The 18,560-nt window shown below is 43.3% G+C and overlaps 1 protein-coding gene across 10 annotated transcripts in view; it reads left to right on the top strand.

The window, feature by feature from the left end:
• The window catches only part of EYA3 (EYA transcriptional coactivator and phosphatase 3), a 60,126-nt gene that overhangs the window by 16,858 nt on the left and 24,708 nt on the right, over positions 1-18,560 (top strand). For 5 of the 10 annotated variants that reach the window (XM_040588367.1, XM_040588365.1, XM_040588362.1 and 2 more), the window contains exons 1-6: positions 3,042-3,125; positions 6,101-7,006; positions 9,124-9,167; positions 12,878-12,957; positions 15,684-15,750; positions 16,548-16,690. In XM_040588367.1, the coding sequence (XP_040444301.1) occupies positions 6,965-7,006; positions 9,124-9,167; positions 12,878-12,957; positions 15,684-15,750; positions 16,548-16,690 (376 nt within the window). In that variant the 5' untranslated portion in view covers positions 3,042-3,125; positions 6,101-6,964. Of the gene's footprint in view, positions 1-3,041; positions 3,129-6,100; positions 7,007-9,123; positions 9,168-12,358; positions 12,486-12,877; positions 12,958-15,683; positions 15,751-16,547; positions 16,691-18,560 lie in introns of those variants that run through there. The other 5 variants (XM_040588366.1, XM_040588361.1, XM_040588358.1 and 2 more) reach the window with 3 other exon arrangements.

Below are 18,560 nucleotides of genomic sequence, written 5' to 3'. Positions count from 1 at the left end.
GCTGTGAGGGAAACACGTGCAGCCGGAGCAGGTGCTGCCCGGGCTGGCGCTGGAGCTGTCAGCAGCTTTGCTCAGCCTCTCCCGGAGGGAGGGAGGGAGGGCGGCAGCAGCTGCCCTGCCCGGCACCGTGCCCGGAGGTAACCAAGGTGGGGGCTCCGGCCACGCTCCCCATGCCCGGCCACAAGAAGTCATGTGGCGGCTCTACCGGAGAACTGGTGGTGGGTGGGTGATACCGGTTGAAAGGCTGTGGACCCATCTGTACATCCCTGTGACTTACGTCCGCTGTTTTGCCCAAGTGAAGCATGAACAAGATGGTAAAATTGTGGTTTTGTTTCCTGTGGCTGTCACTGAAAAGGGGCATCCTGCTGCCCCACTGGCGTGCTCTGCCCGTTTCCCCATCCTGCTGGCTGGCGCTGTGTGAGACCAGAGCTGATGCCAGTTAAAACAGCGGAGCAGAAAGGTTGTGCTTGGGTGCCCCTGGTTTGGTGTTTTTTCTTTCTTTCTTCTTCCTTAGAAGGAGGTCAGATCCCAGATCCAGACTGCTGTTCAGCCACACAAGTGCTTTGGTGGCCACAGAGGAAGGGGTGTCAGGCCAGCAAGAATGTGTTGCTGGAGATAAGGAGGAGCAGGAGCTCTTCCTTCAGCAGCAGCTTAAACTGTGCTGTAGGAGGCATTTGCTGCAGAGACCCCATCGCTCCTAGCTGCTCGGGCGTACCGGTTAGGTACATCCCTTTCACCCCAAAATGCAGGCTGCTTCTTGTTTTGCCCACTTCTGCATAACACCAGCTACAAGCACTAGGTCTTTTTGAGATGTCTTCTGCCCAAGCTGCTATTTCTGGAGGTACAGAGTATTCTCCAGAGGAAAGCATGAAGTCACCAGAGGTCAAGCTTTCACTTGCCATCTGGGCAAGCGGTTACTGCTCAGCTGCTTTGGTTCATTCATTTGTTTCCAGATGCTACAAGATGCCCTGCTCATTTGGGAAGAGAGTTTTGTTCCCAAGTGTAATGACAGGACCCTGGGAATCTCTTTGTCTTTCTAATTGTTTAGATCCTTCTCAAAAACATTAAAGAGCAGCTTACAGCTTTTAAACGAAGCATGGAATGGGAAATTACTGCTGTATGGATCGAAGTGTGATGCGAAGTCTTTTTCCATACTGAAGAGTTTAGTTTGGAATTTTTCAAAGAAATTGCACAATGAAATAGTGTCAAGTAGCAAACATGAAGGACAAGGGACAAGACAGGACCCATTGGTATCAGTTTCAAATATTCTTGCTGGTGGCCATTGTATTCTATGCTCCTATTCATAGTTTTTGAATGCCACAGTTTTTCTTAAGTCTTGATTTTTCTCTGTTATTCCTACAAAAAAAGTAAAAAGGAAATAAGCTTTTATATTTGAAGTAAAGCTGGTGGAAAAACTGGAATGGTGACAGTAGTACTTGATATTGTATGCTTTCTTGTGTGGTTTGAATAGGGTCATTTCAAAGGAACCTGAGTTATTGAAGAGACTTATTGTAAATTCAGTTGGTACACTGTTAAGGCAATGGAGGTAAGTAGCTTTGATTAGGGGAGGCAGCCTTGGAAAACGCTCAGACCCTCAATGAAATTTTACCCTGGCGTATATGATACACCCTGGCATGTAAGACCTTTATCTGTCCTCAAATAAGGGAGAAGAAATCCTTTGTGTTTTCATGGTTAATATGAACTTATTCCAGGCTACAGAGCATGCCTGTACCTGGCACGTGGTGCTCCACTGCAGGCTGGCTGCACATGCGAGGAGTCTAAGTAGGTCTGGCAGGGGCCAGGAGGGGGGAATAGCAATTGTTTTCAGGATGCAGGAAAGTTGTTTCTGTTAACTTGTTTAGTCCATTTGCATGGGGACAATTTCATAATGTGAGGGTGCCTGAATGCTCCAGACAGGATGGGGAAAAGAGAAGGACACAGAGAAAGGAGAGGCGAGTGAATGATCACCTGCATTTCCACTGAGATTTACAGAAAAACTGTCACGGCTGTGGAGGCAGGAATAGGCTCTACCTCAGCACACAAATTCACTGTATTTAATTGCTTCCAAACCACTAAGTGTTTTTCAGTATTTCTTCTAATTTCTGTAATCTGCTTAGGTTCTGCTTTGTGTGCAATAACACACAGGTGTGTATGGAAGAGGCAGCTCTGCTGGGATGGAGAGGAGGCATCTACTTGATTTTGGCGCAGTTGAGATAGAGCTTGTCTGAAGAGGTTAGGGTTTGTTTTAATAAACTGGCTCTGAAATGAGAGGGTGAAAGAAGAGCAATCAAATTGTGTAGGTCACACTGTTTGTGAATGTTGGTCGGGCAGAGGGGGAAGCCGTGGAGGACATGTGCCTTTATCTTTTGTGCACTAAACTGCAAAAATTAATCAGGTTGTGAAGGTAATTGAAAAATTTCCTTTTCTTGGTTTTAAAATTGTGGGGGATAGCAGCTCTTGGGTGTAATATACAAGATCTGTCTGCTAAATGCTGCTGGGTTACTTAGCTTCCAAAATAAAAGTTATTTTAAAAATTTCATCAAATGTCTCTCTTTGAAAGGTACAATTGAAATAATAAACTTGCTTTGTAGATTTGGCAATAAACAGTACTGCATGTGAATACATTTAGGTGTACAGTCTTGTCCTGATTTTTTTTTTGTTTGTTATATAAATGTTCTAAATGAAAACAGGTTAGATTGAATCACGCTGTTTACTGACCTAGTAGACCAGACCTGATCATTTAAAGTGTCTTTAAAATCATGGTGCACGTGTCTGATTGATACATTAGCTTCTGTAGTCAGTATGGTACAAGTAAATGATGTAGAAATGTGCCACGTGCGTAAAAAATCTGTATCTTGAAGATTAAAGCTAAATCCCTTGTTTATGAAATCTCTCCATATATGAATTTCATCTTTTACTTGGGAGATGGCAACATGAGTTTAGAAAGCTTGTGGGTGGAATATATGACAATTAATGTTCTCTGATAGCCTAAATGATAAGCCCCCCAAAAAGTACATAAAGCTATGAACACCTTTTTTTGACAGGCTTTGAGGACTGCCGAGGAACACACGATTTGAATCATTTAAGCACCCATGGAAGAGGCACAAGACTTACCTGAACAACCTGTAAGTACATTTAAAAAGACTAAAACTGAACATAGAAAACAAATTGGTGATCTCACAAATTCAGTATACAGTTATTTTAATTAATAATGGAAAACAAGGCTTATACTTAGTATATTTATCTAGAGGTGAAAAATCATTTTGGTGTTAGTAAAATGTGTTGTTGTAAATTTAATTTATTATAATCATAGAGGCAATAGTAATAAAAGGAATAGTTATGTATGCTTAAACTCTATAATGTTTCTATGTAAAATAACTACTTGTTATGCACAGAAAACCAGACTATTTCAAGCCTGTTCTAGAGAAATTAAAATTTGCTATTTTACTAACCGATCAGCATGCTGGTTATTACAATGTGTATAGTCTTTAATTCTTCTTGTGCTTGAGATCTTGAAAAGGTCCTGTGATCCATCATCTCTACCAGTGCAAAGCATTTTTAAAAATTCTTAATTTAACAATGTGTTCAAGTAGGGAATCATGTCTTAAGTTAAAAATTGCTGTCCAGACATCTTACATATTTGCAATTCTGTCTGTATTATCAGTAACAAGTAATATCCCATCACAGAAGTTTTGGGTAGAGCGATTATGAGTACAGTATGATATGAAGTTACATTTGTATATCTGAAACATAATAGCATAGGAATTAAGCAAAAAAATTTGTATTGATGTTACATTCTCAAATTAAACCTGATGCAAACTCAACAAGAAATTGCCAAGTTACCTTGTGAAAGAAGCTTAATTTAATTTTGAAGACCTTTTCAAAAGCACACAAAAATTGAGTAGTATGGGAGGGCAATACGGTGTTCTCGTTGAAAAGATTCTGATGGGTTTTAATGTGAGACTTTTATGTTCCTTAGTTACCTAGTTAGAAAATACATGGTAATGTCAATTACGCAGTTTTGTGATTTGGGAACAAAGTTGAATGAAATGTAAATGTAAATTCACAATTGTTCAAAATATTGTTTGGCACAACATGCAGATTATGTGCCTGAATCAATATGCACAAAATATGAAACTAATCAGCAAAACCATGTAAAATCCAGATATTTGTAGGACTTAAAAATGGATTAAATGCATGCGTTAACAAAGGAAATACCCGTGATTACATCCCTAAGTAATGGAAACTTCCTTATAAAATTTTATTCTTTGGGGCATGAGAGACAGGGTACAGCTAATTTTTAGTACATGAAAGCATCCTCTGTAAGCAGATTCTGCTGTAATTTTCAACTGAAGATTTTCTTGGTAATTTCTTTTAAGTATCTTACACCAGTCAGTCATTCTAAGACAGAATATGAGACTATTGATCCCAACTAGTAAATGAGGCGGTGTTCTGAGTATAGTAGCACATTGTTGCAGGAAATTAAAAGAACGTTTTTGGGGTTTTGTGGTGAGACCATTCCTGAAATAAGTGAATTTTCCTAATTAAAAAAAAAAAAAAAAAGAAAACTGAAGTCAGCTTTTCAAAATCCTGTCAACCTAGTAGCCCAGTGTTGATAGTATACAAACTTGGTTTCTTTCCCAAATCATTTTGCTTTTCTTAATCATGGGAACAAGTTTAGTATGTTGCCTCAAAAAAGTAATGTTTATAATGTTTATGGCAAACTGTTGATAACTGAATCCAGAAAGGACCCTGTGGAGAAGTCATCAGGCTTTGAGTTCAATGTATTTAACCTAAAAAAAAAAAAAGAAGCTGCGTCATTTTCTTGCGTTGATGTGGACTGATGTAATAATTGGTTAATTGATGCAAATGTACGCAGTGTGTCTTCTCTAAATGAATGTTAGACTTCTCACTTCCCCACTTCACATGCTGCCTGGCATGTTAAACAGGCATGTCTTCTGTCCCTGTTCTTGGAATGTTTCTTCCCTTCTCAAGTCTGAATTGGAATGGAAAAGTTTCTGTGCCCACTGCAGTGCTAGAAAACAGAAACAGACATGGGAAATAAGAGAGCAAAGGGAAGTTTTGGGGAAAATGATCGAAAGTGACCTCCTGCCCTTCCCATGACCAAGACGTTACTCATTCAGAATAAGCTGTGAATCAGGATTAGCTTTTAGAAGTCATCCTGTAATCTCTCACTTGTTCAATGCATTGTGGATGCATGTAGTTGATTTTCATGATACTTTATTTAATCCTTCATACTGGAAAATGAAGGGATGGTGAACTTGTGTTTGCTCCTTGCAGACATCCACTGGATTGCTGTTTGGAATGACAACAGCAATGGCAAGCCAGAGTCAGTAGCAGGGTGTTGAAAAGGGCTTCAGAAATGCCCAACGCTGCCAAAAGTGTAGAGAAAAAATGATGGTCATGTGTTTGGGCTGAAGATTTTTCTTAATTGAAATTGGCAAAGGATTTGCAATAAAATTCTGCTTTCCTGACTTGAGTGCGGTCCTCCGTTGACAACAGCTGCTGCAGTCTTAAATGGCTTTGGCAGCGTTTGCTCCAACAAGTCGTCGCCTCGCTTGTTGGCTGGCTGTGAGTGTGGGAGTGTCCCTGGTCCTGCTTGGGCTTGGAAATTACTCTGTGAACATCAGTCTAAGAGTTGGATTCCATCGTAGAGCAGCTGTTGTCTTGACGTCAGGAAGAAAACTGTTTCTGCTGTGATTCTGAACTCAACTCCAGTCCTGGTAGATCTGGGGCAGAAACAGAGTTTCCCAGCGCAAAGAATAATTTGGATTTTCAGTTACAGAAATTTGTGATTTGTGAGCTGGGATCAATTAATGTGTCACTTTTTTATTGTTCTTTTTAATTTTTTTTTTTTTTAAATTTAAATCAACATAAGCCCAAAACTAATAGTGAAATAAAAAGATGGAGGTAGGAGCAAAGATGTAGCTTATGTGACATGTTCACTGTAGTGCAATAGAACAGCTTAGTGAGATCAAGTCTGAAGTTGCTGAAGCTGAAATTTGAATCACTGAGGTAGACAGCATCTTTTTCCTGGTTTTAATTTCTTTTCCTTTTTCTCTTTTTTTTTATTTTTAAGGAGTGAATTCACTTCTCCTGTGATCCTGTCACTTGAGAGGGGACAAAAAAACCCTCAGCATCTCTCCAGAGGTGCTCAGAGGGGAGTGTGTGTTGAAAGGAGGCGTTTGAAGAGGTTTCAGCAGCCTTTGCGAAGGGTCATGCAGGAGAGGGTGACCAGGCGCCCCGTGTACGGTTTGGGGTTGGCGTGCGATCGTGCAGGGCTCCGCTGGGAGCATGGCGCCTTGTGGCAGCACTTTCTCCTTGTGCCCTGGATGTCATCCTGAAGTTATTGTTACTAGGTGCTGTTCGTCCAATAAATAGGTTTGGTGACATGTGGCAGGAGAGAAAATGCTTTCCAAGCCCACGGCAGACGATGTTTAACACTGTTCTCTCCCACTTAAGTTTGTATCGTAAATTGCCATAAAAGTTTCAAGATTTTGTAAATGTTATTGCGTAGCATTAACATGTTAGGGAGAATTTCTTTTAAAAACCTGCAGAGATGGGCACTAGCCAAGGCTAGCCAGTTGAGGCACATGATAGATTGAAATTCATAATTGGTGTTTTGCTTGACTTATGCTGCATGCTTGCACTGGGTATCCCACGTTCCAGAGCCATTTAAAGAGAGTATGAAAACCTCTCCAGATTTTTACTGATTTTTGTTTTTTAAATGAACTGTTGACTTAAAGGAAAACTCATTTAAAAGATTGTTCTCTGTACAGCACCAAAGGCACGTTTCTGGCAGAGGGGGAAGATACCCCATCAGAGGAAGGCCGGGCATGATGGCTGGCGGTGTGGGTACTCATCAAGATAGAAGTTCCAGTTGGGACCAGCGTTGGCAGAGCAGCAAAGCAGTGTTTTGAGTTCAAGCCCTGACTATCGAGAGATGTTTCAGGAACAGCTTTTGCATTCTGGTCGTGATGAAAATGTCAGTAAAGCTGATGTGTTCTTGCAAAACCTCAGTGCTTTTTGGTTTGGATTTTTGTTGTTGTTGTTGTTTTGGGTAAGTGAGCTGATTTCTCTGTCCACCTCCCATATTAAAAAAAGCACCCAACACTACTGAATTTAAGAAGCCAGATTTTATTGAGTACCTGACTGGAAACAGCAGCATTCCTCCTATGAAATCTAAAATTCAAGCTCCCAACTCTTAAGTTGATTTTTATTTTTATCCTCAGCGTAATTTTGGTCTGAAGCAGTTTGCTGCTACTTCTTTTGATGCGATTCATTTTTTCCTATCTCCTTTCATTAAGAACCCTGTGGGCAGTTTGACATCCTGAGCCAAACTGGTGCAGTGTTGGTGGCTTGAGGTCCTTGCTCAGGAGGGGTGGCAGGGTCTCAGGCAGGAGCTGGAGCACCTGCTGCAGGGCAGGATGCCAGCAGGGGTTGAGGGCACTATGGATGGGCAGCAGCCATGCTCTGATAACTTGGTGCCCGAGGGAGCTGCGGGAACACTAGTCTGCTTTCCCTTGGTGTTGTAGTTAACATGGTCTTCAGGTGGGGAAGGCTTTTGGCCGTGGACCTCTTGTCAGTGGGGAGCAGAAGCAGCACGTATTCCTGGCCAGGCAGGAGAAGGTCCTGAAGAGGTCTGTGGAGCTGTGGGAGTGGAGAACTACATCAGTAGTTGATGTCAATGCCCATGTTACGAGCTCTTTGCTCAGGCTGAAGTGATGAATGTCAGAAGATTTGAGGCTGTATGATATCTAAGCCGCCGGGCTGCCATAGTCTCTTGTCATTGCCTTTGCCTTTTGTGTGTGTGTGATGAGCGCTGATGAAGTTTGTGGTGTTCTGCTGTGAAATGCCAGGGGGAATTGCTGCTGAGAAGACGAGATGGAAGCAGACTGAGCTATAAATAAAATATTGGTAACCTCATTGTGGAGAGAAGATTGTCTTTTCGGCTTTCTCCTTTCCATCCTTACTGTTTGCTTATTCCTTTCCTCTCGCTGCTGCCTTGAGCCTTTATCCGCTGTTGTACCTCTGCCTCCCATCTCCCTCTACCGAACAGGAATTTACCTGCATTTTATTAATTTATTTTTTAAAAAGTTTTTAGCACATTTTGACCTCTCATGCCCAAACTGTATCTTCCTGGCGTTTTATTTATACTTGCCTGAGAGAGACAAACTTGAATAATGTGATGAGGCATTTGTGCTAGCAGCTTTCTGTATAGCAGCAGTCTGACTACTGTACCCAAGTCGGGGGCTGTAATCCCTGCAGCCTGATACCCAGCATCTCCCTTCCCAGACCCCGTGCACAGAAGATGTGCTGCTGGGTACTGAAGCGGCAAGTTTGGCATCTAAACATGCTCCAGAAGCATGGAAGGCTGTAAAACTTTCTGCTAGAGGGAGAAGATGGGGGAAAGAAAAGTCTGTCTATTGCAGGAATGTCTCGGGCTACAGAAACTAACCCTGTCGTACTCCTGGGGATTTCAAAGTAGTATTTGTAGCCTGCATGCACAAGACTGAATTTGTGTTGAAGCCAGTGCTTTCTGTTTTATAATACCCTGTATATGAACTGGATCCAGCTGGCCACCTACAAAAACCAGAATAAATGCTGTATTGGTTTTACTCAGAAATTAAAATCAGAACTCCTCATTTATTACAGAAAAAATACACAAATTCCTATCTTTGTATGATATTTAAATACAGGGAGGGAAAAACAAGGAACCCAAGTTCATGACAGTCGTGCTGAATTTATGCAGAATAAGATTTACATAAAATTTATGTCTGTTTTATTCGATTTCCATAAAATTGTCCTTATCAGACGATTAGCTGTATATCCCATCGTCTGTTACTTACTTAAATATCATGGCAATTTTGCTAACAGGTTCAGCATTAGCACTTGTTTTCTAATTAGGAAAAAGCTTCTTTTGAGTTGAAGAACCGGTGGTGACACTGGCTAGCTCTGGAGTTCAGCGCAAGGCTCTCTGTGTTTAGACACAAATGCAAACTATCGTAACCAGTGGTGATCTGCTAATGAAGGTCTGTGTGCACAGGTTCCGTCAAGGACAGCTCTTGTCAGTGATGCATCTGAACGTTTTTGTCTTTGCAGGTAAAAAAAGCCAAGATGCAGGAATCCAGAGAACAAAGCTTGAGGTACGTAATTTCAATTTTTATTTTAGTGTGGAACATTTACTAATATTTTTTATCATGATAAGCTTCCATTTTAGAAGCTTGCGTATTGTTTTGTTTTTCACAGAGAAAGGGCAAATAGAAGTCATTTTTGTATTTGATATAATTTTGAGATTAAGTTCCCAATAAAAAAAAACTAACTGGCCCTTTGGTGTTAAGCTTTTATAAAAGTGACCACAAAGAGTCTTAATTGTATCACCAAGCGTCCTGTTTTTCACAGAATCTGATGAGATTGTCATGTCCTGCATATACCATGCATTTATTCTGGTGAGACTCAGAATATTTTAGTAATATCTGTGCTATGATTCTCAGCAAAACTATGTGGATAACGCTTTTGAGAATTTAAACATTCTAAAACTGATAGTCTCTTCTGTTTTGAAGCTGTTGCGTTGTAGTATTTTTAGCCTCAGTAGATGCTTTCTGATGTATCTTATATTTAGGAATTAATGGCTATTATTATCTAGTGCAAAAAGCTGTATTAGGATGTATTCTGTTCCTGTGAGTAGTAGCGAATACTGCCAAGAAAGATTTCTTTTTGGAGCCTCAGACATCCCAGTATGAGTGAGGAGGAAACTCTGTGAGCCGTTTGTGCCGGAGTGGATGTGATATATTGAAGCCCTGAATGAGGACGTTGGTATATACTTTTTGTAAAAATCACAGGGAATACTTTAACAGGAAATAGTCAGCAAACAGTGTATGCAATTCGTTGTATGTCTAACAGTCAGAAATTTGAGCTAATCACTGCAAGCTCCCTTTCCAGCCGGTATAAGGTGAGATAAACCATGTCCTAGGAGGATTTTTTCTCTGTTGGCTGCGGAAGAGCTGAGGGCAGCACGGGCAGGCCTGAAGGTGCCAGAGTGAATGGTGTTGATTCTCCCTCAGTGTGTTACCCTGCTTCAGTGCCATCACAGCTTTCCTACAGGTGCCAGTAGCCTCAAGATTTGAGTGTAAACATCCTTGTTTAGTATTTAAAAATAGCATGGGGAATGGCGGGATAAAATTGCATTTCTAACCTGCTTAAATATTCTGTTTAAATATTCTGGCTCTATTTTGATAAACCCTATATGATTTTAAGTTTGACCTATAGAATAGTTTAAAATAATTTATTAGACCTGTTTCTGCTCAGCAAAATGATTTTCAGCCTATGTCAATACTCTGGCTGGTTTGTTGTAGCTGGACAGTGGGAGTGGGGAAGGGAAGAGCTGTGCCCGGTGAGGGATTTCTCTCTTGGGAGCATGAAGCACCCCTAAGAGTCTTAACACTTTGGTGGGCACAGCATGCTCTGCTGGTCAGGCTGGTCTGTGGGTGCTCTCGGTAGTACAAGGCAGTTGTGCTGCAAGTGAGAATTTTTCTCCCAGTCTGTGAGAATTGAAAAGTTGTAACTTATAGAGAATAAGAGCACCTGGGATGGATGTGTTCCAAGAGCCACAGCTGCATGTGTTGAGAGCAGAAACATGGGCTGGTATAGTATGGTCAGAAACTTTATCTATTGGATTTTCCACAGGAAATGATCATGATGAGCAGCTCTCAACCTGCTTGCAGACGGCATGCCATGTAACAGCTGCAGACTATCTGTGCCACAGAATTGCAGTGGTTTTTTCCGCCAAGAAAAACAGCACACAAATACCCCGAGTCCAAGTAGAAAAATGTTTTCTTGAAAAATTCACACTGTTATGGAAAGTCTGTTCATCTACTAGTATTGAGAAAGGTATCCGAGGGTTTTTGTTACAAAGGTTTTCAGGGGCAAAAAGCCAGATGATGCGTTTTGCTTAAGGTTCACTCCCTCTCACAAAAGGAAGGAAACTCGTTTGTCGTATAACCAAGCCCATGGCACGCCGTAGCCAGCCCGCCCCTTGCTGTGTCCCAGGAAAGCTGCACCCCCTGCCCCAGGGGATTATCTCCAGCCCATCCTGGAGCAAGGAGCTGGACAAAAGGGACCTGTCGGAGCCCAAAGGAGCAGACCAGGGGAGGATGGAGCTACCAGGGCGCTGCTGCTCGGTATCACACACTCCTCAGCTTCCCTTCCCCCACAGCCTGCAGGAGCCCAGTAAATGCTGCCGTGCGTGGCACGTTGTGGCCCTGCGGTCACACTCCCATGCCCATGGGAGGCTGTTTCACTGCTGGGTTTGTCCCTGAAGACCAGTGTTGAAGCATCCTTGAACTGGGTGTCACTTCTGTGCTTAAGGAATGTTCACAGGTCATTGGATTATTTGGCATTTATCACACACTTTCAGTTATACGTCCGTTTGCTTTGTCGCTATGTAGGGTAGGAAGTACAGGTAATTTCATCATGAAACTGCTTTTTCCCTTTATGCTTGCCTTGTTGGCTTTAGTTTTATTGTTTCTAGTTCTGCAACACAGCTTTTTCATGAAATTTGGAGGCATCTGTGGTGTCCTGCTGTTCTGAGGCTGCAGTTTCACAAGGTGAAGGAGCCAGTACAACTGCTTATTGCTGCTGAGGGGAAGTTCTGCTTGTAGCTCAAGTGTGCACCAAGCGTGGTGCTCACTGCATCCCTCCGTGACTGGGCCTAGTTAGTGTCCCAGCAAAATAACTCTACAGTTTTTGTGCTGGATGAACAGATTAAACTTCCATGGAGAGCCAGAGGGTGCCTGAGCTGACACGGGATCAGGGGGCTGTGCCCCGGTGGCAGGGAAGAAGCCGCAGCTCCGAGCTGCAAGGTCTGTCCGTGGAGCTGCTGCCTTATCTCCAGGGAGCAGCTGGGGGGGTGGATGTGCTGGCCGGGATGCGGTGGGTTGGCCCTGGCGGGGGGCCAGGTGCCCACCGAAGCTGCTCTGTCACTGCCCTCCTCAGCTGGGCTGAGGAGAGAAAATGCCACCAAAAAGGCTCCTGGGTGGAGATAAGGACGAGGAGATCACTCAGCAGTTACCGTCACGGGCAAAACACACTCGGCTTGGGGCGATGAGTTTAGTTTGTTACCGATCAAGTCAGAGTAGGGCAATGAGGAATGAACCCAAATCTTAAAAAACACCTTACGCACAGCTGCCCTGCGGATTTCCCTCCCTCCCCGAGCGGCACGGGGCGATGGGGCTGCGGTCAGTCCCTCACACCCTGCCCTGCCCCAGCGGGGGTCCCCCCCGGGCTGCGGGGGGATCTGCTCCCCGGGGGCTCCCCGGGCTGGGGGCACAGCCTGCCTCGCCGGGGGCTTCATCACGGCTCCGGGGAACCCCTGCTCCGGCGCCTGGAGCCCCCCCTGCGCTGCCCCGGGTGCCTGCAGGGCCGCTGCTCTCGCACGGCCTCGCTGCTCTCTCCCGCGGGTGCAGGTTTGTTCATTTGTTGCCCCCCCTCACCCTGCTGTCCCAGAGGTGCTGCCACCGTCGCCGGTGGGCTCGGCCATCGGTGGGCCTGGCTGGGAGCCGGCTGCGTGGGCTCCGTGGGGCACGGGGGAGCTCATGGCAGCTTCGCTCCGCGGCCGCCCCGGCAGCGGCCCGGCCACCAAAACCTCGCCACGCCAACCGGGGACAGTTTGATGTGTGGTTGGAGCTGCAGATCTCCCTCTTGGGATCTCGTGTGAAATACCAAGGAGTGCACAGCTCGTTCCTGTTAAGAGTCAGTTTGCCTTGGTTAGGAAGGTTGAACCCAGGGGTTATGATGCCCAAGGATGTTAATTTAAGAGTTCATAGTGCTAATGATTGGCCTTTGTTTGTCCTGGCAGTCATGTGAGCAACGCAGAAGTCAGCGATCAGAAACCTGAATCTTCAAGCCTTGGTTCAAACCTTCCCATGTCCAGTGAGAGTAAGTATCTTCTGTATCTTCTGGAGTTGTTCTGCTCCCACTGTCCTTCCTCTTTTCTTCCACTGGTCTTGTTACTTTGCTTCATCAAGCACAAGTTTTGTCTCCTCCTTGTAATCCTTAGCCTGTCCTCACTATCAGTTGTAAAGTGAAGGTTTGCTGTGGTGTTTACAAAGTGTTAATGCCTGATGGTAAGCAAATATCTCCTAACAAAAATTTTTGTGTCACTGCCTGCCAACTTGCTGCTGGGTACTGCTTTGTCTTACCCACCTTATACATGATTTTTCTTGAGGGTTGAGTTGAGCAATAATAATGCTTATTGTAAGAGATGTTATTTTTATAAATCATTATCTCTACATAGCTGGTTGGGTCTTTTGTAATAATATGCCATACACTTGGTGTTAGACTCTAAACTCTTACTGAATGTCTGCAGAAATTCCTTATGAAAAAACCTGAGAGGAAACTGAGGCAGATTCCATAAAGAGATGACATAGTAAGTGAGAGGTGGAATGTATCCTTTCTTCTGGAAAAAGAGGACTGGAGGTTATTACAAAAGTAGGATTCCTGTGTAAAATACCTTTGATTGCCCATACTTACTTATAAGTGTAAATCATCTCAACTTGTTTGAAAATATGAAATATGTAACTTTCCATTGCTAACTGATTGCAGCTACTATGTTAATCAGTTGTTTGTTGCAGGAGTTACCAAAAGTTTTAGCCTGCAAAATCTGCTGCCTAACTGGATAAGCCATTTACAAATTCCAGAAGGTGCATGCAGTAATATTGTGAGGGTTGTTTGGGGTTTTTTTACACCTTTACCTAATTCTCGGTATTCTCTGTATGCTGATTAAAAAATAAGAATTCTAGAAATAACATTACTACATTTCTATTCAGCTGAATACTGACATTCTTTAAAAAAAAAACAAACACAAAAGGAGGATGTTTTTGCAGGACAAATGTGAGAATATCTGACAAGCGTTGAATGAAAGCCTGTAGGTCCAAAAGTTCCCAGTTTGTTTCCTGTTGTATCTTTGTGGTACATGGGTTTCACACCATGAGTAAAGGCAAACACTGAGGCCCAGAGGGAGGTGATTCGTGGAGCATTCAGAAGGTTGAGCATGTGGCTGATTGCTTATATTTCTCAGCAGCTTACGCTCAGTTTACACTAAAATGAGATTATTTAAGTATCAGAATGCAAACGTTAAGAGTTAAGGTTGCCTGTGCAAACTAACCCGCTCCCCTTAGTGGATGCAGCTGATAAGAGTTAACTACATGATGATACGAGCATTAGTATTGTAGGGGACTGTTCCAGATAAGGAAAGCGTGACTTGCTGGAGCACATCACTGGCACCTGGAGCAAATCCCAAGGCAAAGTACGCTGTTATCCATGACCATTTTTTTTTTTGAAAATGACCATTTCTTTTTGAAGACAGTCAGTTGAGTCACTCCAGAAGGGAGGGGGAAAGTGCAGTCCCCTGTAATGCTAGTGGTGGAGGAGCCAGGGCCCTGGACCCATGCAGGAGATGCACTGCTAGCCTGGATGGATCCCCTCCTAGGCAGGGCTGGAACCTGGGTGCTTTGCCTGCTTCCGAACTGGCTTCAGATGGATAAACTGGATCCACAGCAGCCCAGCTGTGTCTGCTATAAAGCTGGGTATGGTGCTTGTAGATTCAAACCGGTAAACCCATTTACTATGCCGATTTAGAGTCACAAAAGTCATCTAACCTGGAGATCGCTGCAGCATGCTGCACTACGGTGGTGGCATGTGCCAGAGGGGCCGCACAGTGCCGCATTCAGTGCCAGGTTTCCTGCACATCCTTGCTTTCCTTGTTTGATGGACAGGTGAGTATCAGGCCAGCTCATCTGAATCCAGGGTTTTTTTAATGGCTTTTGGGTTAAGACCTGGCAACTCAAGCCCCCTTCTCTACTCCAACCGAGAATGTTGTAGCTGAGAGCTGTCTAATACGCGGTATACTAGAGCCATAGGCGGTGCTAAGTGCAAAGATTTTGAACATTTCCTCCTTGAATTTGCAGCATGAGTGACTCTGTCTTACCACTTTCACAGTGCAATTGCTATGGATTTATTCAAGCAGAAAAATGTAAACATCCCATTAGATGTAACCGCTGAATTTCTTTAGCGGCCATCTGAATTTGAACTGTGAGCCTTGTGCACTGCAGCTTAGCCTGTTATCGCTCAACGCGTGGGATTAAGTTTGTTGAGCTGGGAGCTGCTCCTTGGTGAACGATGGATTGCTTGAGCCATGCTCTGAGTAGAGTATGTAGAAAAGGGATGTGGAAGAGGAGAGCTTGGCAAAACAAGCATCTGCTTTTGGGTCTGCTCCAGGACACAGAAGAGAATTGTTAAGCTTGGTACAGATGAAGACCCTTTGGCCCATGCAAGGTTTTGGCCAGGACTGAAATCAAAGTTTTATCGTGACAGTTGCAAAAGGTGGTGGTACCAACTGGTAAAGAGAAAGAGCACTGTTACAAAAGGGAGAAAGAGTATTGGCTCAATCTTGGCAGCTCACAGCAGGTGGACAAAAAACATCTCTGTGCTGGTTTATCAGCGCATTTTTGGAGAATTTGCCTTGAAACAGATATTGAAGGCACTAAAAAACCTTTGTAAATCCTGTGTTGTGATTAAAATGTACTTTGCATGCTGATGTTTAATTGTCATTATTTGCTGGGTTTTGAAATCACCCATGTAATTATACAAACTTTTTTTTCCAGTTATGACATGCACTGATTATATCCCAAGGTCATCAAATGATTATACCTCACAAATGTATTCTGCAAAGTAAGTCAAACAATTGTAACTGAATTCTGTAATTCTTACTTCTTTCTGAAGTAATCTTTTTGCATCTGTATGAATTTCTGTAATGCTGTAAATCACATTTTTGTATCTGCTGGCAACAGATACTCATTGCTGCGGACACTGAAAGTCATAGGAGGCACCCTTTGGCTTCAGCGGCTGTTTTAGGATCAGAAGGATAAATGAGCCCCTTCAAGTAATGAACAACACAATAGTCTTGTTGAATAATGCCCATACTATTTGAGGAATAAACAAACTGGACATAAATTAATATAAGGGGAAGATAGGATTTTCTTGTCATTCACCATGGCTGGGGATCTTAATAGTTCTTCCCGTTGCAGCACAGTAGGCCTTCATCCCCCGTGACTGCCTTTGTATTGTCTGTCTGCGTGTCCCAGCAGTGCTGACACATACTGCTATATTGCATCAGCTTCAGGATTTGGTGTGGCGAGGCATGGGAAGTGAAACTAATTGCTTGTGCCTGTTGGAACAGGGAGTTGGTTGTACCCCTCCCAGTTGCCCTCCCAGTTCTGGGATAAGCACTGGTGCTGTGGCATCACAGAGGAGTTTTCCCTGGTGTCACTGCAAGAAACGAGCAATGTGTATAAAACCAAGAGCCTGAGGTATTGGGAAACACCCACGGTTTATTACACTGAGGGCACATGTCAGTGTGTGTTGTTTCTTCTTTCTAAAGCATTTTTTTTATGTGTCTTCTGGTTTAGAGACTGAAAGATGCATAGTGTAAACGTTTTTTTTTTACTCTTGTTCTTTCTTTTATCAAGGCCATATGCACATATTCTTTCTGTACCTGTATCGGAAACAATGAGCCCTTACCCTGGTCAGACTCAGTACCAAGCACTACAGCAGTCTCAGCCCTACACCATCTACCCCCAGACCACCCAAACTTACGGACTACCTCCTTTCGGTAAGAAGTAACTTTTCAAAGATGTCTCAGGGCCTGCTGTTATTGTTTTATGTTGTCATTAAAAAGCCAATGTTAAGCTTAACCAGGTGTGTTGGAGGGAAGAATTTGTAGGAGAGCACGTGCCCAACTTAAATTCCAGATCAGTACTGATTTCTATATGGGACTTTATATTATAATACATTATTTCTTAGAAAGCTGTTTTCCTGGCCATCAATTTGGATGTCTCCCCATGAAGCTTGCCAGATGGTTCTTAGTTTGCGATCATAATTCTGTCTGATTATGGTATAGCTGTGTTTGTGCGGTTTTCCTTTGTCAGTGAAATCACACAAGACCCTGTACATGTCTGCCGAAGGTATTTTTCCTTTCCTTTTTGCTGCCCAGGATTAAATGTTTTTTGTTATTTCATCTTTCAGCAAATGTAGATTTCATGCTACAATGTCTCCCAAGTTTACTAGGCAAGTAAGTTTGCTGAAGTTGCACAAATACTTGAGCCCTCTGTTAGCCACGCCAGTTTTTGCAGGTGCTTGAAGGGTCCAAGTCCTGTTGTAGCTGAGCAGCTAAAGCTGGATGAGGGGGTTGGAGACGTTCACCCTATGCTCCCTTTGTAGTGCCTGGAGGGAGAGACACCCCTCCGGGGTGTTGGTCTGGTTTAGAAGATAACGTCCATCTTTCTCCATGACATGTGAAGGGAGTTTAGGATGAGGAGTGCAGACAGAGGAAAAGCTAACTTCTGTGTGGGTTAGCTGGTGGAAAATGCTGCCTGGTCTTTCGATTTACGCTGCATATTAAAGCGTCAGGCACTGGGGGGCAAAAAATGTGATTGACTCTCCCCCCGCATGTATGAGATTTTATAACCGATTATTAAAATTTAACATTTTAACTTCTCTTTCATTTTTAATGTTGTCCAGCTTGGTTTCATATGTAAATATCATATAATGTTGCCAGCTCTCAAAAATGTGTGGTGGCAGAGGCTGTTTTGTCCCTTAGCACCTGGCTCTGATGCGAGGGGAGAGCATCACCCTTCCGCGCAGGTACCTGGGAGAGACCCTGTGTGCTGCCAGCGAGTGTGAGACCACCACGCGGGGTCTGTCACAGGGGCTTGTGGTCACACGGCGTAGCTAAATGATGGAGCCTTGTGTGGGTTTATCTGTACTGCTAAAATATTACTGTTTTGAAGTGTAAAAGGATGATTTTTTCCTTAGCTGAAGAACTAGATGTCTTTGAATAAAACCAGCAACATTTGTGGGTTTTGATAGCTGCTGACACAGCAAGGACTTTTATAGAAATTACAAAACAATTGATTTGTTGTGCCATTTGAAAGATGGTGTAGAAAAGATAAGACAACTGAGCTCCGTTTTATTACACATAAGTTACATTACTAGTACTGTTTAAAATAATACGGCACAAATTGTTACCTTTCTGAGAAAGGTCAATATGTAGAACAAATTTACATTTCTTTCTTTCTTTCTTTCTTTCTTTTTTTTTTGTAACACCTGGGATTCATGAAAAGGAGTTTCCTTGTGGATGAGGGATCCTTAGGAAAAAAATGATAGCTTTTCAGTAACTTGGATGTAAGGGTTTGAGCAAACAGTATCTCCCAGATCTCATTTCCCCTGTGTTAATGCTGAGGTACATTGTTCTGACTGCTCAGCTGAGCACCACGAGGTGGGAGCTGTGCAGGGTGTAAGTGTTGGGCTGTTTTAGTATTTGCTGTTGCTGCGTTTCTAGCTCAGCCCCTGCCAGTAAGGCTCGACTGCCGTTTCAGAGAATTTTAAAAACATCCAAACTTACCCACCGCCTGGGCTTCTAGGCGAGGACCTACTTGGCTCTGTGTTAGATATCCTGGTGAGGCAAAGGTCGGGCTGTTGTT

The sequence above is a fragment of the Falco naumanni genome, chromosome 3 (assembly GCF_017639655.2).
Source record: "Falco naumanni isolate bFalNau1 chromosome 3, bFalNau1.pat, whole genome shotgun sequence".
NCBI classification, from domain to species: domain Eukaryota; kingdom Metazoa; phylum Chordata; class Aves; order Falconiformes; family Falconidae; genus Falco; species Falco naumanni.
This window is presented reverse-complemented; position numbering and strand designations above follow the sequence as displayed.